A 27118-nucleotide genomic window follows, 5' to 3' on the forward strand; every position below is an offset into this window, starting at 1 on the left:
TATTCTAATTGGGCTGGTTTGTATTTACTAGCAGACTGGAATGTGTGATGGAATAAAAAAAAAAAAAAAAGTTTTCTTTCTCTTATTTGATCAGTCAGCTGTTTTATAAGATGAGAAATTATTAAAAATAAAACTGTTTTAAAATTATTGTTAATTTTCTACCTTGCTGCACCATCATCTGAATTCCAATATTAAGCCATGTTGCATATATTTAACAATATAGCACTATAACTGTGTATTGTATGTCTTACTTCAGAGAAAAATAATCATCCTACATTCGACATGAGAGTCGAAAAGGAGACAGGAAATTAAAAAGGTCTATATTTTTACAGATACCGATACTTTTGGAAAATAGTGCTCGACCCAAATGTCATTTTTGAATATAGTTTTTAAATGTCGAAAACTCAACCTTTATTTAGATTAGACAGGATAAAACATCCCATAACATCCTTGTTCAAACAGGAACATGCTGTATATAGTAAACATAAAGACAGGTAGAAATCAAAAGGATTAAATATTTTCATATGTAGCAGGTCTGAGTGAGTGGAGGACAAAGAAATCTAGACACTGGCTGTAGCAAAGGGAGAATCAGCGGGCGTCAAATATGAATCTTGGCTTAAATACGTGTCAGGGGATTCTTGTGGTACAATGCCAGGCCACAAGGGACGTGTGTGTGTGTGTGTGTGTGTGTGTGTGTGTGTGTGTGTGTGTGTGTGTGTGTGTGTGTGTGTGTGTGTGTGTGTGTGTGTGTGTGTGTGTGTGTGAACTTCATCCCCCCACCACTGAGTCCCAGAACCAGAAGTGTGTCAGAACAATACAGGCTTCTGCCAGCTGACAGAGATGCAGAAAGGGAGCAATGAAAGAAGGGAGAGACAGGGTGGGGGTGGGGGGTGGGGGGTGGGGGAGCAGAATTTGGGGAGCAGATGAAAAAACACAGCACCCCCCCAGACTCTTTTGGCACAAAACAAATTCAATGTTTTCTCTCTCTAATGTTCTGCACCAACATTTTGTGACTTGTCAACAACCAAACATATTTGTTACTGCAAATGATTCAAATCAGATATCTGATTTGAATCATTTGCAGTAATATAATATGTGAGACATGTATTAACCCATATTATTACAGATTTACTAAATTTGACAGTAACCCGTCACATGAATCTTCTCAGGTAGGTGGAGTTGGAAAAATGTTTAGACTCTTTCCTAAAGTCTTAACTTTCTACTTTACACTTTACTCTGTGCTGTACTGAACATAGCGTAACACATGCGTTATTTCCACCTTGTGTTTCTGTGTGTGTTAGGACAGAGTAAGGGGTCAGGAGCCACCACCATAGTCTGGAGTCACACAGTCGGTACAAGCATAAGGTCCCAAATGATAAATGAAATAAGTGGTGGAGGGAAACACGTCTCTGCTACAAACACACCAACTTCGTCTTGTCGCCAACGTCACTGCCGGCAGAAACCCACTGTGCTGCGAGGCCACACATAAATGATGAATGTAGGGAATTAAGATCGCACTGCATATTAAAGACTAATGTGTAGTTTTAGCTGTGGTAAATGAATTAATCGGAGTACTCAGCAAAGCGGCTCAGACCAGTTCATCAGTCAACAAGAAAACCAGAACAACAGCCTCCTCATGAGCAGGTCAATCACACGTCCTGCAGTCCAGCAGCCAGCCACAGTTCTAAAGCGGGTGAACAACTACACAACTGACACACACACACACACACACACACACACACACACACAAACAAAGAGGATAGCGAAGGTGACACAGAGTCTTCTTACTGAAATGAAGCAGCATTAGAAAATTCTGAAGAACAGTTACAGATACTATACATGTATGAAAACTTTGCCTACACTTTATTTCCTTTTGGTACAAATGAACAGCAGCCAGCAACACACGTACTGAGAGACTGCGGGCAGCTACAGGCAACTTTTAAGGGGGAATGTCTTACTCAATGCATGGGTTCACGTTGGGAGGAACAAAATAGTGCTGCAGGCTCTGTGCTCCGGGTCGCACCACACCTGTGCCCACATCAAACACTGCTACCCCCTGACCAAGAGTCATGTCATACAGTACAAAGAATGTTCAGATGAAAGCCACAAAACATTTGGTGACATGTTTGCACCTACATTCTAAACAGAACAATAATCCATTATAAGTAAACTACACTTAATACAGGTACATAATTCTGATTGTAATAAGAAATCAGCTCTCCCAAATTTTATTTTCATTGAATTTACAGGAAACATGCTGTATTGTGATATATATATCACCATTGAGCTATAATATTAAATATATCGCGTTGTGAAATGCTGGTCACATCACAAATGCTCGTGATACTCGTGAGGCGTGAAGTTCAGCATAAATAAAGGTTTAGGCTTTATTCAGTGGCTCTATTGAAATAAGGTTGGAAAAAATGCCTGTTTATCATATAATAAGCACGTTCGTTTTAGCTCCTGTGTCTTTAAAGGCCCATTCTGGTCTTTCTGTGGGCGTAGTTAGTGGGTGTGGGAAGGCAAAAATGGAGATGGTCTTCCACAATGATCTTATGTCGTACAGCACGTGTTCACCTCAAGCTTTAGGCCTTTGGTTAGTCTGTATTTACAGAAGTGTACACATTTCAGATTATGACCTCTTTAAAACAAATAAACTACTAATTATTGGATTAACTTCCTGTCAATTAACTAATTGCTTAATCGGCAAATCGTTGTAGCTCCACATGCTAACGTGGATGTCTCAGTAGCTCTGCATGCTCCTGCAACTCACGCACTTCAACGAGTTCCAGCTCCTCTGGCGGGATTCAGAGTTGTTCCCAGGCTAAATGAGATACATAATGTCTCCAGCATGTTGTAGGTCTACCATGGGGTCTCCTACCAGCTGGCTGTGCCTGAAAGACCTCCAAAAGAGGCGTCCGGGAGGCATTTTTATATGATAATTTTATAGGACGCTCCGTATCACTGCTGATGCTGCACCAAACCAATCCTGGGAGTCTCACAATCCACTTTAGCCTCACTCGTAAACAAAACCCCAACTTAAACTCCTGCACCTGGGGCACTGACTCATTCCCAACCTGAAGCGGAAAATCCACTGATTTCCGACGGCAAACCACGGCCTCAGTAAGAAAATGGAATCGGAGTCCACCCGAGTCCACCTGCCTGTATTTAAGCCAGGATGTGCAAACACGTGCCGGAATAATCAATCAATTTTACACAACTGCCAGTGGGTCAGAAAAAGGGTGGGGACATGTAGCGTAGTGTTTTTGTTGAATCGACTTTGTTTGAGAGCGAGAGAAGCCAAGCAATGTATAAAGATAGTTTAGGAGACAAAGACGGGGATAATGAGGTAAAGGGAGGCCAGGGAATAAAAGAAAGTTAATGGAGGTGACGTGATCAGAGGACGGAGAGGATATTGTTTTGGCCCTGGTGCCAAGAATTGGCCCAAAGCAGACAGCTTTATAGATTTACCTTGAGTGAGCCCAGGATAGCTGATACCCCCTCTACGCCATTACGCTACAAACACAAAGAAACTGCTGATGTCACACACACACACACACACACACACACACACACACACACACAGAACACTTCTGCAACACGTTTCCCTCACCTGTTGCCCTTCAGGGAAACCATAAATCTGTTATCTCACCGGATCAGATTTCAGCTTGTGCTGCCAAGGTCGAACCTCCCTCCACCATTTCTCAACACACCCAAGCTTCTCCGACTCCTTCATGTCAAAATTAAAACAGAAAATACGTGTGCCTTTAATTCCTTTTGATTTATTGCAGATCGAGGAGCACTTTGCATTTGCACGCACCGTGGGATGCGACGTAGATGATGATGATGATTATCCTTGTTTCGCAGTGCAAAGCAACGTCCTCACTGACAGAATCAACCAATGCAAAGAAGATTTACACACTGAGCTTTTTAAATGGATGCCAGATAAAACAGCTAACAACAACCAAGAGAGAAAGGAGAAAAGGCTAAGGGCTGTTTTAGGGTCAGAAATACTTCCTCAGACATATTTATAGCGGTTTCAAATGACACTTAAAGGTGGGGTGAAAAGGGGTCGTCACAGACCGTCCTGATCTGCCTTCATTAAAAGTGCCGCATAAGGATTCTTTTAAACCGAGTGTAAAACTGCAAAAAAGCAACACATTGCTCAGCGAGAGTGATGGTGGAAGTAGACGGTGGAATAGTACCAGCATAAGAATGTGGAAACAATTAAAGAAGTAAAAACATATTTGATATTATACGACTGTTCCCATTAATGCAAGATTTCAGTGGCTCATTGAGGTGCAGCTAGTTTGATTTTGTATTATTCTTTTTAATCGACATCCGTATTACTGCTGAGGCAACTTTAGCTAGTGGAGGCCTGAGACTCCAAATCAGCCCGGCCTTCCTTCTACCTGCAGCTTCGGTCTCGACGCGCTGCCACACGCTGCACAGCTCTTCAAGTAGCCATATCTATGAAGTTACAATACACGGGAAGCTGCAAAGCCTGCTGCACAACGCAAGCAGAAATGTTTGGAATTCTCTGATTGGTCAGAAGAGCGAGTCTCAGAGGCATCAGCGACATCTCTCCATAACAAGATATGTTTAAGAACATGTTTTTTTACTACAAAAAGTATAATTCAAAAAAACTTTATTGTAAAATCTGTATTGTACTGCTGTAAATAGCCAAGATTCATATTTGACGCCTGCTGATTCTCCCTTTGCTACAGCCAGTGCCTAGATTTCTTTGACCTGAAGAATGACCTGTTTTTTCAAATAAAGAATAATGTTTATAATGAACAATTAGTCGATGTCTCTCATCTATACGCACTTTAATATACAGTATGTGTTTTATTGGCCTCATTCTCTTTGACTCTTTTACATTTTTAATCTTTCTGTCCGTCTCACGTCTTTGTTATTAACTTTTCAATCCTCTGTAGAGCACTTTGATCTACATCAAAATCTGTGTTATTTATCGTAAATAAAGTTTTGATCTATGACTCAATTTATAGGTAAGTATGAATTTGCATTAAATGGAGTGTTTTTGGTCCTTTCTGACTGACTAACCGACCCTGACTTCCTGTGAAAACAGGAAGTTGCTGCTCTATCCATTTTGACCTTGATGCTAATGAGGTCACTGGTATTGACTCTGTGACAGGTGGCTAACCCTCAGGCTGGTCAACATGTTGACACACACACACACACACACACACACACACACACACACACACACACAAACACTCAAATCTCAAACACAAATGATTTTAAGCACAACCACAGAAAAATAAACCGATTGACAAAGTTACTCAGACATTCTCTACATGTTTTGCCAAAGGAAGCTGTCCCTGCAGTGGGGATGAGTATTGATTTCAAGTCAGTTTCCACTATTGAACTATTGATTACGGAGGTTTGTGTGTCTTAACTTCGTCCTTGCACACTGACTCATGTACACACACATACATACACCAAAATAGCCCACACCAAACTGCAGGGTGCGACTGACTGCTGACGCTCTTGGCTCCCTTCCTCCCCCGACTCCACACACACACACCTTTCATTTTAAATAACCCCCCCCCCCCCCCGCCACACACACACAAACACACACACACACACACATTATTTTCAGCAGAACGAGACAAAACAGCCGAGATGACATGTATGGTGTGTCGGCACAGAGATGCACATAGGACAGAAAGAGTTAACGGGGAAACGAAGCAGGGTGACTGAGGAGGAGTTACCCGCACAAAAACATCAAGCAGCATCCTATTAAAGAGGTGTACAGAGAGGAGTAATGAGTGTGTGAGGCAGATTAAATGTTGGGAAATAAACTCGACAGTTAATAATTTTGTAAACTGATTAATAACTTAGCAGAACCACAGTGTTCTTCTCCTTCAGCGCTGATTCCACTTATCTCATCTTCCCTGTCCATGTCCTACACTCATCCATCTTTCTGTCTTTTTTTACCCACCCACCCCCTCACTATACCCAGTGGGACCACCCCTCTTATCCCTCTGTATGCCTGTGCATATATGAATGTGTGAGTGCGTGTGTGTGCGTGAGGAGGCTGCATCATGACAAAGAGAAGCTCATTTCAAGCTCTTTTCCCCGTCTTTCTCCCCTGTGTTAGATCTATATGCTCTCATTCCTCCATTCTTTTCCCTCTTCTCCTCCTCCTCTACCTTTTTCTTCACTTCACGCGAACGCCTCCTCGCCCTCTTCTTCTCCTTCTCCTTCTCCTTCTCCTCCTCTGCAGCGAGGTTCTCGTCCGCCTTTTTCTTCAGCTGTGAGGCAGCATGCGCCATGCTGCTCCAGCCCAATTAATCCTCACAGGTGGGGAAACACGAGAAGGGAGACTGGAGGGATGTAGTGTAGACCCAAAGTCTCTCCTTTTGCCTTTTCTTCGCAGCTCCTACCGATTGTTTTTTTTTTTGTTCCTCCTCTCCTCAGCTGTGTTTTTTGGTCAGAGAGGAAGTCCTCCCAGGTGTGTGTAGCAGATCGTCTAGGAAAGGGTTATCACCTCCTCTTTCTTAAGATTCCCATACTTCTTTCGTTTCCTTATTTCCCTCAGCAGATATCTACACCAAGAAGTGTTCGGGGCAGGATACACTTCACCAATGAAAAGGCAGCTGCTTTCACTGCCCAACGCTCAAAGTGCAACTAAGTGCCTACTATAGCATCCAGACAAACAATATCATAACACGATCCATGATCAGGTGAAATTGTCCTCTTGTGGAGAATCAAAGCAGCTCAGTTACAGGTATGTTGATGGAGCTCCAGGGTTGGTGGTCCTCCTATGCCAGCAGAGAGCTCTGTCTCCTGGGTAAACATACTGGTCGTCTAAGCAGACAGCCTGCACCTGACTGAGCACTGAGCCATCCTCTATGTGCACACACAGACACACACGCTCAGTCTGCAACGTCTCGCCCGGGACACATGAACGGGAGGGAAATGACAGTGGAAAGGAGGTTGAGATAAGAGGAGAAGGAGGAGGAGGGAGGGTTAAGAGAGGAGGGGGTAGAGACAGGAGAGAGAGAGCAGCTGGGACAGCAGGAAAAAAGGAGAGAGCAGGGAGGGATGAATACCTCTGCTTAGCACCAGCTGGCTATTCCTGATAGAAAGTGAAAGAAAGGGAGGATGACACTTCACACTGGGTTCACACAGCGCACAAACACACACACACACACACACACACACACACACACACACACACACACACACAGGGTGTCCAGCACAGCACAGGGTGCAGCCATGATGCTCCAGGTATGAAACTTCTTTCACTCAGTCAGTCGTACCAAAACAAGAGCTGGTTAAAAAAAAAAAAAAAAAAATTAATCCTCATATTACCTTGTCCACCTTTTGATTTTACAGTTGGTCCATTGCATGATTGCAAGTGTGTGTCCTGGAAGAGAGAACCCTCCTGTGTTGCCCATCCTTAGGTTTCCTCCATGTTCGATTTCGGAGCCTGATTGTTGAGCCTTCCTCTGCTGCCACTTGAGGTTGTTTTTTAAAAGATAACTACATGAATTCATTTTCTAAATGAACCGTACTGTCAACAATCACATACAGACACTAACATCCACAATGGGCTCTACTCAAGTTTAGGGTCATCAATGACCTCCACTTCTCACTTGTATTCTTTTTTTTACAAAAATCCATTTCAGTGACTACAAATTGTGGTATTGATCTGAAAACGATCGGTTGACTGTCGTTTAACATAATGATTTGGAAAAACCACAAACATTTCACTGGATAGTTCAGGTAGAAAACAACGAGGAACATGAAGGCTGTTGTGCACCAGTAGATCAATTATTAACATAGCAATGCATTATTCATAAAGAAAATGGAAATATTCAGACAGAGGACTGCACCTAATGAGGGAACACTGTTTTTGTGGCACCAGCTTCACATTAACAAGAAGCCTGAAGTCCTGGAGTTTATTTCTTAAACTCCATGTAATAAAGCCTAATGAAATACCACTGCGTGTGTGTGTGTGTGTGTGTGTGTGTGTGTGTGTGTGTGTGTGTGTGTGTGTGTGAGAGAGAGAGGAGTGCACTGCAGCCTTTGAATATTAACAACATACTCTAGGAGAGGGCGTAGCCTGGGATGAGGACATGTGACAGCAGAGCAGGGCTGCTATTGGCCATCTATGATGAGGAAGAGCTGTAATAGGCTACTTGGAAAGGGTGGTCTCACCATAAGATGACAATACCAGAGGGCAGAATACAGTAGAAAGATATTTACTGTTCTAAAACTATGCTTTGGTCCTCAATATTAGGCTATGGGTAAGTTCCTGCTCTTGAAACATAAATATATTGATATTTTGAACCACTGAAATGGTTCTATTTGATTACTTTTAGTTCTTTCTTCCTCGTTCCTCTTCTTCCCCTCTTCCACGTTCAATACTTCACACAAAACAGGAACCTTTAAACCAAACTATGTTTTTTTTTTTGCAAACCTTAACAAAAGTGCTTCTCACATCTAAACTCAACCACATTTTTCAGACATTGAAAAATGTAACACTGAACCATAATCCTACACTTATTACAAAAAAAAAAAAAAAACATCAATGAATGTGCAGCTTAGATGCACAGGAGCGTTGGGGGACGTGGTTACATTGAAATTAGCATTTAGCTAAAAACAGAGGTGGCATAGCTGCAAACTATTAAAATGAGTAAAAAAAAAAAATCTTACGTTGTGTTTAACAGTGGAAACAGAAGTATGTAATCTGTATTAGTTACTAAAGAGGCGAATAAATATTAAAAGTATGGTATAATAACAGGAAACGCCGCACAGCTGCATAATGCAGCTACAGTATCTTTAAAGGCTTTTAAACTGTCCAATTGCAAAAAGCGATTATTATTATTTATGATCCAGCTTTGATTCATTTCACAAATTACTGTACAATAAGCTCCTTTAAAACGATGTTTAAATCTGTGCCTCAAATGCAATTTGATCAATCCATAAAAATATTTTCCTCTCATACTTGTTTTCTGTTTTCCACCACGGTTTACAATATTTGAAGTGAAATATTCCACTGGTTAAACCTACAGTATGTTTAAGGCTAATCACAGGCCAAATTCCAGCCACTGCACCATAATAACTCATCCGCCAGAGTCGACTTCAGATAGGATTTATTGGACTAATCCTTCATTATCTTCATCTGTAAGAGGAGCTTATGAATTAGATGTACTCGCCGTTTAAAGGCCTTCGCTCTGTAATGAAACATGGATTAACAGCAGGTGATTTCTCCGTACGTGGATCAGAAATTCTAAACTTGCCTAACAAAAGACGGTAATGTCTAAAGGTTTGGGAGTTCGGCTCCTCGTCTCCAGTGGCACCTTCACTTGGACGTGACTCCTCGTGCAGCCGGTGGAAACCGCTAAAATCAGGAGAAATATCAGGCTCTAGATGTGGGTCAGCAGCAAAGTGTCAGTTGCGTTAATTCTTGGTTTAATTTTCCTCTCTGCTCTGATTTCGTTTTATCAATCTCTCTGTCTCTCCTGCTGATCTAACCATGAGGTCACGAGGCCAGTCAGGGTCAATTCACAGACAAAAACATGACTATAATGTGACAGTATGTAATGTTTTCAACGATCACATACACATTTAGAAAACACCAGCAATTACACTCCGTTGAATACTTTTAGCAGAAAGTTGTAGAAAACACCTACGGCAGATTCCAAAAGGCCACTTTAAAGTTGGTCACATTCAAAAAACCTAAACATGGAGCCACCTCAACAGTAGATCAGCCAAGTAGTTGATCTACCGTTTTCACCCATTTAGTTCAAATCCCAATGACTTTGAATGCATGCAAACAAGAAATTCACAAAATCCATATTCAAATATTTTGATTATTTTCTAAATTCACTGATTAATCACCGATTCTTTTTTTTTTTTTTTTCCATTTCTATCAGGTCATGTGGGGAGTAGAAATAATGAGCAGGAATCTGGTTTTAAATTGAAGATAAGGATTCAGTTCCCAGCCACAAATAATAAATACCTTGGGTGAGGTTTGCCTCTCTCCCAGGATAAATAAGAGGGGGGAGCTCAGGGGAGAAATAAGCATCAAAACACACTGCTGCTGATAGAAAACAAATATACTGGAGACTATTCTGAATCCCGCCTTTGCATGTGCACATATTGACGGCTGCAGTTATTTTTCCCACAGTGTCTGGCTCCCTCTACTGTCAATATTTGACTTTAACAGCTTTTTCAAATTCTCCTGCCAATCTATAAGTGAAGCTGCACCTGCACTGGATTCAGTGCAGCACAAGAGAAGAGACCGATGGTTTTGGTCCAAATACATAAAAGGTGAGTATATAAGTATGTAAAAGTGAATGACTGCAGGTGAGTGTTGTACCACCTGTATAACAAGTAGAAAATGTAGTTCTGTTTCTATCCACTTAGAGGCAGCATCACACAGAGACAGGAAAGAATAACCCGATTGAGCAGCATTAACTTATTCATCTTTCTGCAGAATTAAGCTTTTGTATACTTTACTTTTTCTGTTCTAAGCTTTCACCTATAAATTACTCTGTATGACTGACCTTCACTGGTATTTGAGTATTTTTTTCTGAATCTCAATATTTTCTCCACTATTTGTTACACTGGGGAATTTGAACTTTCCACAAACCCCAATAAAAAATTTTTTCATAAATATTTTTACGGGGGTTTGTTTGACTTTAAAAATCAGCTTAATGTGCTGTAAATGAAATGTATATTTTTAAAAATTAACACCAGGCCACAGCAAGATCCTATTTTTGCTTCAAAACTGACTAAAACAACTATTGTCAATGGATTTTTTTTTTCCAATGTATCAATGGACAAATCCTTACAACCAGTTTGTTTGTCTCGTTTACGGCGACATCTGTTTCTGTGAACTTAGAATAAAAATATAAAATCACAAATATAGAGAATAAGTCTTTTCTAATCGCATTCTGTTGATCCTCTGCCTATTGCACTTTAATTAAAGCCAAAGTGATATTAAATGTTACCATTATCATTCATCAAAAAACAACTGAAGTGTGGAAAGCACAGACGTTTTTTTCTATTAAAAGAAACTCGCCTCAACCTGCACAGTGCACCACTGGGTGAGGATCCCAGCGCTTCACATTAGCATCACATAATTTGAGGCTCCATTAGAGTAAACCTCATGGAATCACTCCCGGCACTCACTGAAGAGTCCTGTGTGGAACTCTTAATCGATTTGGAGCTCAGGGACGTTTTAGCCATTAATTTTCATTTTGATATCCCACTCATTTAACCTGCATTAGTCGCACCTCAATGTCCTGATTCAACATCAAATTATAGGCACAACATCTGAGCTGCATGTCGTTTCCATCCACTTCCATTCACTAGTTTAAACGGAAAGCAGGACTTTCCGTGAAAGTGAACACAGGATGAAACTGTTTGGTGCTGCAGGGATTTCTCTCCAACAAGCTGCATGTGTTCCTCAACCACAGAACTGATACATTAACAGAAAAAAGCGAAGAGACGCAGATGCCTGCATTATCAGGCTGTACTGTTGTATGATGGGTAAGAAACACGCCCTGTGTCAAATCCCTCCTCTCAGATCAATACGTGAGAACATAGTAGACAAAGGCAGGTAAGACATCGAGTCCAGTCCCTTAAATAAACCCGAATCCCAGCATCTGTGGCTGAATTTGTCAGATGAAAGTAACAGTGAACAAGGTGGTATTTAGATTTGAATCACTTCGATTTGTCTATGATGGCGTTTGCAGCTGTCTGTGAGAATAGGAGAGAAAGAGGGTATAATCTGGATTAATCATCCAAATTTACTACTGGTACACTGTTTAAGAAAAAAATATAAAAACACAACCTACACAACCATTTAGTTTCTTAGTTAAGTAATTAGCAGCTGAACAGCGGAACAGTGTCAAGTATCACAACAGCTTAATGTGCTGCAAACTAAATGTATATTTTTATCTATTCACACCAGGCCAGGTGGCTCCTATGGGATGTGAAAGATAATACTACTAGTGAGAAATCTTTTAAAGTGATACTACATATCAAAATTGAGTCTAATGCCATTTCATTGTAGGTTTGAATCCTGAACGGTGGACCCTTTTTTTTGCATGTCATAATCTTCCCTCTCTGTCCCTGTCTGCTCTTCACAGCTACTCCGAAGCACTTCCTGAAGAAGCAGCCCCAGATGAAGCTCCATACATAATCAACGACGCCACATTCTGGGGCCGATACAAGCCTCGACACAATGGTTCACTTTCCGCTGGAGCCGTGCACTCCACAAATATGGCCTTTACGGAAGAGAGGCGGAAGTGAAGGAAAGCCATAAGAAGTCCCCCACAAGCCATGTGGGGGACTTCTTATGGCTCAGAGTTGATGGGAAGATGGATGGAGCCAAATACAGGGCAACATTTGAAGAAAACCTGTTCGAGTCTGCAAAAGACTCGAGTCTGGGGAGGAGGTTCAGCTTCCAGCAGGACAACCACACTAAACATACACCCAGAGCTACGATGGACTGGTTCAGATCAAAGCATATTCATGTGTCACAATGACCCAGTCAAAGACCAGACCTAAATCCAAAAATTGCTGTTCACAGGCTGTTCATCTGACTGAGCTTGAGCTATTTTGCAAAGAAGAAAGGACAAAAGTTTCACTCTGTAGATGTGCACAGCTGGTAGAGACATGTACCTCAAAAGATTTGTAGCTGTAATTGCAGCAAAAGGTGGTTTTACTAAAGCATTGACTCAGGGGGGCTGAATACAAATGCACCATTTGTCATTTTCCTTTTACCTCACAGTCATGTGCCTCTTTGCGTTGGTCTACTTCTGAACCACAACAAACCTGTGCTACGTACGGTCGCCCAACGTCTCAGATGTAACTGACTCGACTGATTAAACTATGCTAGAGAGGTGGGATGAGGGAGACTGGTTTTGTTTTTGTTGTTTATGCTGCAAAATGATTCGATGACGTCACTGAAAATATGCCCTCGTCCAACAAACAGCAAATGTATTCGTCCGTTTCTATGAATTATTAGGTTTTTATGCTCTAAAATAAAAGCATCAGTGAGTCTGTAGCACAGTGCAGCTCTTGCCCTGGCGTTGACTCTCAGCTGTCTACTTTAAGAAGAGCTCTTATTGTTTTGACATAACACGGCCTCTGTCTCCCCCGGCTGTCTCTTCCGCCTGTTAACATCTCTGTTGCTCTCACACACTTTATTTCTTTATCTCCGGCACGTTCTCTCTCTCTCAACACTGACAAAGCACAATCCAGGTATGAAAAGGACCTGATAAGGGCACATGTGAGACTGTAACACTTCCTGCTATGTTCTATGTGACTGTGGGATGATGGTTGAAGTCTGCAGAATCGCTCAGGCAGATATGATCCCATTAGGGCACGAGGGAGTTTGGGTGCGGCTGCCACACACAGTCCATGAAAACCAGATAAATGTCCATTGAGTTTGTGTGGGTTTCTGCTGTGATGGTAGCCATGATACATTTATACTCTGCCTCAGTCCCCCATTAGCACTGAAGCCTCTGCCTTCTCGGATGTCCAAGCAGAACCAAATAATCACATTTGAACCCAAAACTTCCGCTTCCTGAGGACGATAATGATAAAGTGATAAATAATCCCAATAATAATAGATTTGTACCAGTAGAGATGCTTTATGTTTGATGATACTACAGCTGCAACTAACCACATTTTCTTTATTTTTGAAATTTGTCCTTTAGTTTCATGCTACTTTAAATCATTTTGATTGCAAAGTTTAAATTTGTTTTTTTACAAATGAAATTTCTTTCTGTGATGATTCGACATTTTGCTTGAAAATGACCAAACAACACAGGTCCAGGGTTAAGTTTCCGTGAAACTATCATTTAAGCTCAGCTGCCAGTCAGTGTGGCCTCAAGTGTCACTTTACATATTTTGCATTTTACCTTCTTTTGCTGAATGGTCTCCAGCCTTTGACCACACAATCAAAAAGTACATATTAGATGATAAAGCTCAATAGATTTACTGTGCATCCAGAAACTATTTTCTTAACTTTTTCCACATTGTGAGATGTTACAGCCTTATTCCAAAATGGATCAAATTCATTATTTTCCTCAAAATTCTACAAACAATACCCATTAATGACAACGTATGATGCTACAAGCTTGGCACAACCATTCTTCCTTACAGTACCTCTGGCTCTGGCTGAGACATTCACAGAGTTGTCCTGTAGCTACTCTGTTATCTTGGCTGTGTGCTTAGGGTCGTTGTCCTGTTGAAAGATGAACCGTGGCCCCAGTCTGAGGTCCAGATGCTCTGGAACAGGTTTTTATCAAGGATGTCTCTGTGCATTCATCTTAACCTCGATCTTGACTAGGCTCCCAGTTGCTGCTGCAGAAAAACATCCCCACAGCATGATGCTGCCACCACCGTGCTTTACTGTAGGGATGGTGTTGGCCAGGTGGTGAGCGGTGCCTGGTTTCCTCCAGACGTGACACTTGTCTCAGGGTCTGAGAGTCCTTCAGGTGGGCTGTCATGTGCCTTCTACTGAGGAGTGATTTCCATCTGCCCACTCTACCATACAGGCCTGATTGGTGGAGTTCTGCAGAGATGGTTGTTCTTCTGGAAGGTTCTCCTCTATCCACAGAGAAACGCTGGAGCTCTTTCAGAGGGACCATCGGGTTCTTGGTCATCTTCAAGACCCTTCTCTCTAAATCACTCAGTTTGTTGGGCCGGTCGCTTTAGGAAGAGTCTTGCTGGTTCCCAAGTACTGAACAACTGATACCAAACAACTGATACTAAACCTGACATGGAATTCAAAAAATAAAGTGAAATCAAAAGTCAAATTTACTGTAAAGACAAAAATCTAACATAATCACCAATCAAATCAATCAATCAAATACTCAAATATTAAAACTAAGTATTGTGTATTTAGTTTAAGTACAAATAAAACAATTTTTAGAATACAAAATCAGGACAACCTGGAAGAATTAAGAGTCTTCTGTCCACTTCTAGAAAACATATAGATATATATTGATATAGTGGCTGTGGCACTTTACTTTGTGTTTGCTCCTACTTATCAAGCATTTGTAGAATAAATGTACACATTTAAAAATAGAATTTAAATTAAAAATACTTTTATAGAATAAAGTCAAATAAAAACTCAATTTCATTGACAAAAATGCAACTAAACTAAAAACTAACAAACCCAGTCTCCAGAAAAACTGGAACTAAATAATAGTTTAAATGGAGGAACAAATAAAAACTTAAAAAGTGTTAAAGTAGTGTGAAGCACTGCTGTCAACATATCTGAATAAAGCCCCAGTGACCACCGAGAAGCTGCTTGTGAGGATTAGTGTGTTATTACCATGGAGACTTGATGATACACGTGTCAGATAAACGGGCCAAAGTCATGGCGAAGTACAACGCAATGTGATATATGTCAGGACTGTACAGCTGGAAATAACACATCACACCTGCAAAACACACTCCCTCCCGCCCCATCTTCTGTTACTCTGTGGTGGAAGGAAAGGGACACACTGGAAAGGTCAGCTCCATCATTACTGTGCACCAGTCTGGACTCGATCGAGTGAAGCCTGTGGTGGTATTTTAGCGAAATAACGACCGCATCTCCGTCTACCTGTACTTCACATCTGCTTTTAACTGGCGACTTGAAGTCGATGGAGTGCTCAGAAGTCAACCACAGAAGACGCCCGAGTTAACGGAGGTGCTGAGACCACATTCAGAGGGGGAAAGACCCACTTACAGCCACATACTGTCCAGAAAAAGTACAAGTCAGCCACCAGTGTGTGCTGTAACATCTCATGTGATAGCTGTCTTCCTGTAATGTTTACATCGGCCCATTTGCTAATTTCTTATTTATTCATCTGTAACTGTCTGTCTGAGGTCGACTTCATCTCCTGCTGGCACTCTGCCAGCTGTCTCCTAGGCAACCGGATACACGAGCCACAAATAGCCGTCCAAGCAGATGGTATCCCTTCGCTGCACCGGGGCCATACCAGACCACATCACCCTCCTTCAAGCTGCTCATCCCTCCACAGTGGCAGATAGATCTCATTAAGGAACGTGGAGAAGCTCATTACGTGCAGTTTACAATTGCCCTTTACCTCAGTTGATAATATTTTTTTGTCGTAATATACAGGTCACAAAAAAAATTATTCTACAATCCTCCTACACCTGCAACCTTCCATAAGTGGTTCAAAATTACGCGTTTCTATGCCATTTTGTTTTGGTTTTAAAAAATTATTTGTATTATATTTTGTATTACACTTTTTTCCACGCAAGAATGATTTCATGTTTGAAATATTTAACATTTTTTCACTTTTTAAAACATTTTGAACATTTGGAAAGAAAACGACACAATGTGTGAGGTCGTTTCTGGCTGTGATCATTGCACACAGGTACATTGCATCTCCCACACCGACTGTGGAGTTTACGATGTTTGAATGACAAACAAACCATTGATCAATATGTAGCTATATAAATAAATGCGCACACGCACGCACACACACAATACATACATGTTGGTTACAGTATGTAGTTTTGCAAACTATAAAATAGGCAAAACTAGGCTTTTAAAATATGCTCCAAAACTTTACTTATGATGGAGAGGTGCTGTTACTCAACAGTACTGGCATTATTCACTTCGAAGGGCTCACCCTTCTGACCAATCAGAGAATTTCAACAATTCCTGCTTTATTTGGAAGGTTTACAGCTTCTTTTATTGTAAAATGATGCACCAGATGTACCAGTTGCACGATGCAGCTTTAACTAAATCACATGTTCCAAATCGTATTTATTTTGATGTGGCCCAAAGCAGCATCTCACTCTATCAGTACTTGTTCCTCACTTGGTCCTCTTATAACAACAGCAGCATGGTTTTCTTTAGTCTAGTTAATAACATTTTCAAGCTCAAAAACCCTCCGGAAGCCCTACTCTTCACTAGCGTCAACAACTCAACCTTAAAAAAACCTTAAGACTCATCTAAAATGACACTTCTTAAGGTCTTTGTAGAGTCAATCCTAAAACTGATCTGTTTATCCATCACACTCTCATCTGTTTATGTGTGAGTCTCTAATCCGTGTAAGGTTAAATAGACATGAACTTCACATTACAGATACTGATAGCTCATCCTAATCCATGGAGACACACACACACACACACACACACACACACACACACACACACACACACACACACACTCTATCCTGACCTAACCCTGATGGGCATGCTCAGTAGAGCTGTGCAAATGACACAGCAACACATCAAGTAGCAGCCATGTGGCCTTCTGGCAGGGGACAGACAGAAAGAGGAGGAGGGAGAGGAAGAAACACTAGAAGTAAGACGAGGTGAAAAAGTAATGGTGGCGTTTTCTCTATTAGGCACTTGTTTAGGTTGTATCCATTACTCAATGAACACAAAGTTTCACTGATGTCTTGTTTCTGATTTCATCTCTTTTTTTAAGTGATGGCCTGATTGAGCTTTTTCAAGCCCCAACATCCGCACGCATGCTCTACTTACATGTGAATATAAAGTAAAATGTTTGCGGTATCAAGCACGAGAAAGATTACAGAAATGGTCAAGTTATGATTGTTTCTATTCAAGTTGATACCAACAACATTCTGAAATACCAGCCGTAAAATTAAAATGATAGGAGAGTGAGAAGCAGGGAGCAGTGTAATATCATTATATACTGTACACAGGACGCAGACAAAAAGCATCTTCATAATATCAATCAATAAGATCAATATTTTTTGGAAGGAAAGAGCAGACTTGCAACTATATGTTTTGCAGAGAATTTTCTTTCTATTTCTAGTTTGCAGCGGTGGTTCAGGAGCTACAGCTACAGTCATCTGCTAATCTGAAGGTTTACAGTTTGACTTCCAGCCTTTCTATCTTTTTTTAGGCTGTAAAACTGCTTTGTGTGACTAAATATTGTAGCGTTGTGAGTATGTAGTCAGCTCAGAAATGTGCTGTTTGCATCTATTTGTGTGTGAACTGTGTAATGAAACCGATACTTTTATTGTACACGTGTGCTGTTTTTGTGCTGATTTTCCATCCTACACGTTGGTGTATGCATGAGGGGCCCAGGTTGCAGAGATGAATACACTTAAACAGTAAGAGAGAGAGAGAAGGACATGTTTGCATCTTTCACGATGTTCTGTGAAGTGATCGGTTTGCTAAGCAAATGCTGGTCATACGTGCACGGTGAAAAAGCAGACTGTGTGTGTGTGTGTGTGTGTGTGTGTGTGTGTGTGTGTGTGTGTGTGTGTGTGTGTGTGTGTGTGTGTGTGTGTGTGTGTGTGTGTGTGTGTGTTTTCTACCTTGTTTTGGTGTAATATGGCATGATTGATTTAGTAGAACATTACAGAGTATTCACGAGTAGCACACACACACAGACACAAACACACACACACACACACACAGATGACGTGCATCTCAGTGTGTGAGGAACAGTCTGGGTATTTCCAGCAGGCGACTTGCCAGTACTCTTATGTTCTAGTCCAGAAACCCCTCAGCCTTCTGCCTTTCCTCATCATCCTCACATCATTATTGCGCTGGTTCCATTCTTATTTTACTTTGTACTGTTCCACCTGCCTTTAATCCTGACACTTTCCTTGACACTGAGACATGTGTCTCATGTGCTAAAAATAAACCCTCCTCTTTATTCCACAAAAGAACAATAGCAAGGGTCACACAATGTTTTAGCCTGACTGTGTGTGTGTAACGTGTAAAAACAACAATTTAACTTTATAACAGTGAAAAGACTGAATTTAATCAACCGATCAAAATGTTTACTTCCTTTTATATTTAAATTAAGACTTTCCTCTGTGCATTTGTGGTGTACACAACCTTTGCACACACGTAAAAACATGCTAAATACTAGACAGTATACTCTTTCAGTACTTGTACCTCACGGGGTCCTTCTGAAATTGCTGAGGGAAACACAGAAGGTCTGTAGAAGTCAAAGAAATCATTAGATAAATGCAGAGTGTGTGAAAACTACTTCAATCAAATCAAAGAAGTCATACCATTTGAACATGGTCCCTGAATGCCTACACACACACACACACACACACACACAGTGAAAGGAGCTTTCGCTGCTCACATTCACAATCTTTAGTTGACCTGAACGCAATCGTTCAGGTCATTGACTGGAAAAATTTGCACGTTCAGCGAATAATGTTCTACTAGTTTTTTCATACAAAGCACTGCTAAAAGTATAGATTAGTAACTAACACGTAAACATAAAAGTGGAATTTCATTAATGGATAAACGGTTAACGTTAAAAGCGGGCATAATGGATAGCTGCTGATCCAAACAGTTAACAGATTAGTGGTTAATAGAATTGTTGTTGAAGGGGAAGTTTTGTTTGACAAAAAAAAAAAAAAAAAAAAAAAAGTTAAAGCAAACCATTGGTGCACAGTACTACATGTGTCCTGAATAACAGAATATGTGAACCTAATTTATGGTGCTAATCACATTGTAACAACAGACAGGCATTGAAAGGGTTAAGGTGACTCTATGTGTCTGTCTTCATGGGTTTGTCCTTAATGGTTTCCTCTCTACTAAGGCTGTAATTAAAAAGTAAAGAACGAGTTCAAGTTAAAAATTGACACAAAACAGAGAGAAAGAGACAAGTGGCAGACAGAGGAGATAAAGGTCCATGAAAGCACGAGGAAGAAGAGAAGCATGGGGGAAATAAAAGCCGGTGGAGAGAAAACAAAGACTAATTGATGTACAGGGACAGATCGGAATGGGAAAGAGATGGATGTTTCCCCTAAAATGATGACATCAGCCTCTGCACAACCCTGTTGCCATGGCTACAGAATCATATTAGCCCAGTCATGCTACGTCTGACACCTCCACTTAGCCTTCATCTGAGCTCCGTCCCTGAACTCCAGGCTTTGAAAATGTAACTGTGTCACACTTATTATCATCATCATTATCAAAATAGTTGAAACTGCCATTATCAACATATGTCCACATCTCTTTGTAGCCATGTTGTGTCTTTTACTGAGCTCTTTCAACAAATAAATGTGAACAGTAACTTCAGAGGCTCTGGCCCATTGCCCTCCTGACCTCTGGGGGCCCAAGTTGGCCTTTTCCATCCATGCTTGTTTCACATTCATACCATACGTGCCACTGTTTTCTCCTGTAAGTACAAAACTAGAAGAATAAATAACCCCGGAGATTTACCTTGCAGGAATCCTACAGTCCCAGCAGAGAACCAGTTCTGTAGAGTAAAAAATGATTAGAGCTACAGTATTAGATTGCTGGTGTGGGATCTGAACAGTGATCTATAGCTGATTCTCTGCCAGCTTTTCTGCAAACCCTGGCTTCTTTGGAGACTGTTGCTGCTTAGTCAGTCACACTGTAATTAAGCTAATTCCCCAGCTAAGTACAGTCATTGATATAAAGTAACATTTAGAGGAGCTTTCTCTGTAACAACACTATTCAGTGATCAGATTTATCCCAGTCATACTGTACCTGCTCCACTGGTCCACACTTCAAAATTAAAGCTGCATGTCTCACTGTGAATAAAGCTGTAAACCTCACCACTGTCTCAATATGTCCATTGTTGCAGAATTTGCTGCAGATTATGTCATTTCGATGCTTGTACTATAGAGATTGTAATCGTGGTCAACGGTCTTTTCCAGAGCTCCTCCAGATGACATCATCTAAACTCCTAACGATGAAAAACTCCTCCCGGTGATGTCATCTGAAGGAGATTTTCAGCTAGAAGAAGAGAAATATTTAAATATAGGGAAGTCAGAGGGAAGTTTAAAAGCATGAATGTACATTTCCACCCTAAACTAAAGACAGAAAGAAAGTTAAAAATAGGGGATGTTGCCCTTTAAAGAAAAGGGGTCTGCAGTCCTGGGTCCCATTCAAGTGATGAGCAAGGTAAATACAGCAATGTACATGATACAGTTTGGAACTGAATCATCACTTCCAGGCCAGTAAGTGGTACAGAACAATCTCACTGCGTTTCTCTTCCTGCCTGTCTCAACCTATTTGTCCTATACTCTCCAATACATTTCTGTTTGTCTCAACGTGTGCATGTGTGTGAGGGAGAGAGAGAGCGACGTGTACATTGAACAGGCCATACTAACAGAGTGCAGAGCATCATCCTGTTCCTGTGAAGTGTTAGAAATGGAGCCAAGCGCAGCATTCTGCTCCATGGCTGCCTCAGCAAAAACACAATATGTTGGCTCTAAAGGACCCTGCTGGCAGGAACTCTCCCCCCAAAGAATATCACCAGCTTCATTATACTGTATGCAGCTTATTTGGCTCGAACATCCACCCAAATAATAAATAGAGGGAGGACTGAAAATCACTGCATGATAAATGGTAAATTGCAGTGCCACATATTTTACTTTTACCTGCTTTACTGGGGAATTTTCTACATGGGCACTTTTCTTACCCTCCCTTTAACAACTTTAACAACTTTTTTTCTATTAAGTGAAATGAGATTCGCAGACACTCAGCTGACTCAGCAGGCTAAACGGCAAAATATATACTTACAATATAGAGTGAGTGCTTGAATTAGGCTCTTGACATTTTATGCATTTGATACCTACTGTAACTTTTGTGACAAAGAAGAGTCCTTGACCGTTAAAACCGTCTTTTGAAAAGATACCAAATGGAATTTAGACTGAGTGGCCATTTTATTGTCAGTCCTATTACTGTAAATCACTTCAGATCATTTAGATTAATGAAGCCAGAGTTTGTTAGGGAGGAAGTCTTACTCCAGTATGACAAACAGGAAAGAACAGTCAGAATTTAATGCCTAGGCACTCAAATAATCATAATTAAATACATTTCACAGCTTTAATGCAGACTGTGCTTTAACATGTACATCATCACACATCGTTCCATATATGCTCCACTATTCTGCGTTATTGTTGACAGTTTGCATTCTGTCTTGTTCATATTTATATATTTTGTTAACATGCATGAAAAATATGTAAATAATAGCTACAGTAAAATAGCATTGTTAGGCCGTCACAAATGTAAATTGTACATTTAAGCATTTTATGGACTGATTAAACAAAAAAACGAAATAAATAAGAAGAAGTAGTAGGAATCTACAGCGTGCGACTTAAATATAGCTTAAGACTCTGTGCTCCGCTCTATGTGCTCTGCCTCGCTCGGAGCAGGACTTCAGGTACACTTTCAATAAATAAAAACACAAATAAACTTCAGGCTTCCAAGTCTTTTTTAAAGTTGCATTTAAAGTTGCATGCATCAATGTTAATGCCATTTATTAACAGTAATAATGATAATTAAAGCTTAAAAAAATGGCTGTAGGGACTCTTGTTCCCCTGGTTCCACTGCGGTGGACATCACGCCAGGGGTGTTACTTGAGTGGAACATTGCCGACTTTCTGCGCGAGCCAGCAGAATTTTAGAATGGGCATCTCATCAGTTAAAGTTACCGTTTGCAGCCAACACTTCCCTGCTTTCAGAGGAGGGTCTGCAACGTGGCAGCCACAGGACAACCTGGCCAAACTCTATCAATGGCTCGCAATAGTGCCTGAGGAGTTATCGGGTTTCCCTGGCAATATCTGTCGGGACAGGAATGGCGAACTTTACAGGAGGGCGGCCAGCTCCGTGTACTCAAAATGCTGTGCACTGGGCATTCCGATGGAGATTACACCCTGGTGTAGAGTAACCTGTCTGACACCACCCAGCACCACCTTCTGGAAGAGGAAGAAACTCAGTCCAAAGTGGAAACACACTTGCGTAAAGGAGCTAATAAATTTTTACCTGATGATGCTGCTACAAGTACAAGGATCCGCAAACAACCTGCAAATGATGAAAGTGTCTGAACAACCAAAACCAGTTTGGGAAATTGTGTGGAATCTGCAAATATTTTTAAATTTAATTTCAGATTTTACTACTACCCAACTTGTTCAATAAAATTAAAAAAAGAAACTAAAATCCACCAAACTAATATAAGAGTTTCCACAAAATCCATCAAGATAACATTTAGTTGAATTAAAAGAAGGATTGATTGATTGATTGATTGATTGATTGATTGATTGATTTATTTATTTATTTATTTATTTATTTATTTATTTATTTATTTATTTATTTATTTATTTATTTATTTATTTATTTATTTATTTATTTATTTATTTATTTAACACTCATGTAAAAAATTTAGATGGGCTGCAATTTAATATTTTTAAGTTCAAACAAGTTAGTTTTAGTGTAAAGATTTGTCATTCGAACATGAAAAATAAGACACATGCACCAAGACTGAAATGGGCTAATGAACAGCTAACAACTGTATTTCTGAACTCCGTCTAAATCAGATTGCCAGTGTGCTGAAGCTACCACTTCATGTCTATTGAAAGCATTGACAGTATTGACATTGGAGAGGGTGTGGGATGAAAATGACTGAACGTGGGTAGTCATGTTACATAAGCAACAGTCCACTTCTCTCCATAAAACAGCACAAAAACACTGATATATCATGTATATATGTGTTGTTCAACCCCCTCTAACGAATGGGATGTTTAATTTAAGTGCAGCTGTCATTTTTAAAAGCCAGAGAACTGCTTCTGTTACCTGCATATTCTATACAAAACAGTCAACAAACTATTAAATATATAATATATTCAATTTTCCTTTTCTTATAATCAGCAAAAATCACTACTCTGCAGCTGCTAAAGTTGTCCAAGCAACGCTTTTGAACAGATTGAGGTTATCTGGCGTTTGGGTGCCATCTACACCTCCACACCATGTTGAGGTATTTCTGAGTACACGTGTCTCGGCTGACAGGATCCTCTTTCATCGTCTTCCTTTCTCCCCTCTCACTTACAGGACTCAGCCAGTTGGGCTTTGAGATACATAGTAAAAATGTAAGATGCATACCAGGCTTGGGTGTTCTTTGGACACACACACACACACACACACACACACACACACACAAACCAAGTACTCGAGACACTAACTTATGAACACGCACTGTATTACCTACATTTCCGGATCTAAAACCACTTTAACATGGAGCCGTGTGCCATTTCTCGGTACCTGATGACTAACTTCCTCTGCTCCCAACTGGTTCTCTCACTTCCTCCCTCTCCCAGTGGGTCTCTGGTTGTCATAGTTACATCCATTAACACACCTGCTAAGCTCTTAGGTCCCACATGTCTCCATTTCTGTCTCCTTTCCTGCCAGCCCATTCTGTCGCAGACTTTCAACTGAAAACCAGACCACTGGCATGTAATTACAGCTGAGGTGAACTGAGGAGACAGACAGAAACTAAGAAAGTGATCAAAAATGCCAAAAGGAACGACGTGTCACTGGAATTGAATGTGAAAACTTTGATCTATGGAATAAGAGTTGTAGAGCAGATTGTAAAGCAGCATATACTGTAGACTGGAAAAGTAGGTGTTTTGATAAAAAGGAAAATGTGTAATTTTAATAAACATTGTGATCGTGATGTACATGCAGCATGTGACTAAAAATTCCATCACACCAGGACCCTAAATTTGGGTGGATTTATGAATATAACTAACTTCCATCAAATTACATTATTTTAGCATTAGATTTTGGATGTAAACTCACACCATGTGTTACATTTTGTTTTTGGATTAACCCGACATAAAATAAGCAAAATAAACGTAATTTACAGGAGAACTTTTTATAAACAGCCGCATTAGCTCTTCGGGTGGCTATGGCGATAGCTACTGTAATGCTAATTTTGTTATCACTACCTCTGTGCTAAATGGCAGATATTTGAGAAATTCATTTTAGCCTCCAAGAGTCTTCAATATCTGCATTTACATTTGGTTTAGCTTAAGATAAGTGCGCTTGAAGAATCTGGGGCAACATTTTTTAACAATTTCATGCTCTGGTGGCTCAACAGGTAGAGCATTGGGTCGGGATGCAGAAGGTCATGGGATCAAATTTCACCCCGCCATGTGTGGCCCCGCCCAGCCACAAAGGGTCACCTTGGTGACCCCGGATAAAATGGGAATGCACACGTTTCGCTGTGGCGACCCCTGAAGGCACAAGCCGAAAGCCGCTGAATGCTAACAAATAGTTGTTTACTTGGAAAAGGCACATGTGGACAAAAGAAGGGGTTTATATTACAGTCAAAGCCTAAGCCGCAACAATAAAGCTACATTAGAAATGAAAGGAATTTAAGCGGCTCGCTTAATAAGCACTTAGCTGAGACAACAGGATGCTTATTGACATGTGGGCTTCATCTGCCGTCCTCCACTTGAAGCATAACAGCATTTCTCTCACTAAATATCATCTCCTCTCGCATCATTCTCACCTTAAAACCCACCCACATCAGACCGTGCAATTGTTCCATTTATTATTATTATGTGATAGTTCCTGGTTACTCATGCATGTTGTCATCCGCATTAGTGCTACTGTTTCACTGTGGTTTATCACCACAGATACTAGGTGGAGAGTGCAGGCAACACTTGTCTCATCAAAGCCGAACATGCTCCTCGTCCTTTTTCAGATTACTTTCCGTTCTCCTGATCTCTCTACTTATCTTGTCGACTCATTCCTATTATAGCCTCCCTCCTTCTTTATTCCTCTATTCCCCTCCTCTTCGCTCGCTGCCTACCCTCCTCTTCATCTGCCTCCTCTCCTCTTCTCCTTGCTGCCTTTCCTCACTCTACACTCTCTCTCTCTTTCTTTTCAGCTGCTTTTGCAGCCTTTTCTCCCGTTCTCTCCCTTCTCTGACTGACTGTCTCTTCTCCGCAGGATCACAGAGACACAACAGTCACCTCTCATCGGCCGAGGCAACGTCTCACAGCACAATCGTGAGGTTATCATTGCAGCTACTGACTCCATTTTACCATTACATTCCTTCTCTCTCTTTTTTTTTTTTTTTTACTCCTGACCCCCCTTCTTCCTTCCTTTGGCCTTTTCTTCTTCCCCCGCCTCCCCACCCTTTTTAACTCGATAACCCAGTTTCATCTCTGAAAAGCAGCATCCCTTCCAAAAGGACATAGCATAACAATAAAAGTCATATGCATTATATGTCGCCTCCTTTGTCTGCTGGGAGAGCCAGAAACACCTGTTACACCAAATAAATAGAGGAGAGTATGCAGTGTGGACACAATTAAGAACAGCTGACTACACATAAGGTTAAATCCTATAGAATAAAGGTGCTTATCCAGCAGCCTTTTCACGGCAGTGGGCTCTGCAAAGACTCTCACCTACTGTAAACACAAGCAAATCAATGCATACCAACACACAGCCATGGCTTGGACTGTGCATTCACACATTAGAGGACAGCAATTACTTGGGACTATCAGACACATAGCTTATATAATGTCGAATACTGCATGCTGCTCTCGCATGTACCAATAGAAGAAGGATGTTAGTTATTTTATCGTTAGTAAAATGGTTCTGAGTTTAAAATCAGTTCAAATGTTTTCAGGCACAAATACATATTAAAAAAAAAAAAAAATCCAAACCAACACAGTGAAAAGTGAAATTGCCCTGAAATGTGTGTGAAGTAGGGCTGCGCCATATCGCTTCACCGTATCGTAAATCTCATCAGTAATTTTGGACGTCATAATATTGGCGACGTGGAGCTGGATTGCCAAGCTCACACTTTGATTGCAGGAGAGTTAATTCTGAAAAGAGCTTCCTCTGTCATCTTTAATACATTTTCAAGGACTAATTTGCAACGGTTACTAACAGAGAACCACATTCCTTATGAAATGTTTGTCTGTCGCTAAACAAAATGTCTCGTTTTGTTATTTTATGAATGTTTTTAATAGCATATCTTAAGCATATCTTGGGGGTTGCTTGGGACATATTGGCATTTATTACAGAAGATATGAGGAACTATTTACATAGTGAATACAACGAACCTCCACACCCAGGAAAAATAAATAAATAAATATGTGCAGGTTCTGCCTGCACATATTTGGTGCTTATGGAAAATTGTGCTTATTAAACAGTGCTACAAAAAAGCCCAAAGCAATGGCTTTAAGATATATTATGAAGTTGGATAAATGGTACAAAAACATCTTTTGATTGACGTGTTTTTACTTACTGTGCCAATAGCAAATTATCAGCAAAGCTAAACTAATGAGTTATTGTTAATTAATTTTAAAAGTTTTTAAGACCTATTCTTTAAA

The 27118-nt window shown here is 40.6% G+C and overlaps 1 protein-coding gene across 49 annotated transcripts in view; it reads right to left on the reverse strand.

The window, feature by feature from the left end:
* The window catches only part of LOC137105903 (ankyrin-3-like), a 133102-nt gene that overhangs the window by 91970 nt on the left and 14014 nt on the right, over positions 1 to 27118 (reverse strand). The window contains exon 1 of one of the 49 annotated variants that reach the window (XM_067488650.1): positions 6177 to 6935. The exons of the other annotated variants lie outside the window; for them this stretch is intronic. Coding sequence (XP_067344751.1) covers positions 6177 to 6299 — 123 coding nt within the window. The 5' untranslated portion in view covers positions 6300 to 6935. Of the gene's footprint in view, positions 1 to 6176; positions 6936 to 27118 lie in introns of those variants that run through there. 49 annotated transcript variants of the gene reach the window in all.

The sequence above is a fragment of the Channa argus genome, chromosome 20 (genome assembly GCF_033026475.1).
Source record: "Channa argus isolate prfri chromosome 20, Channa argus male v1.0, whole genome shotgun sequence".
Classification (NCBI taxonomy): domain Eukaryota; kingdom Metazoa; phylum Chordata; class Actinopteri; order Anabantiformes; family Channidae; genus Channa; species Channa argus.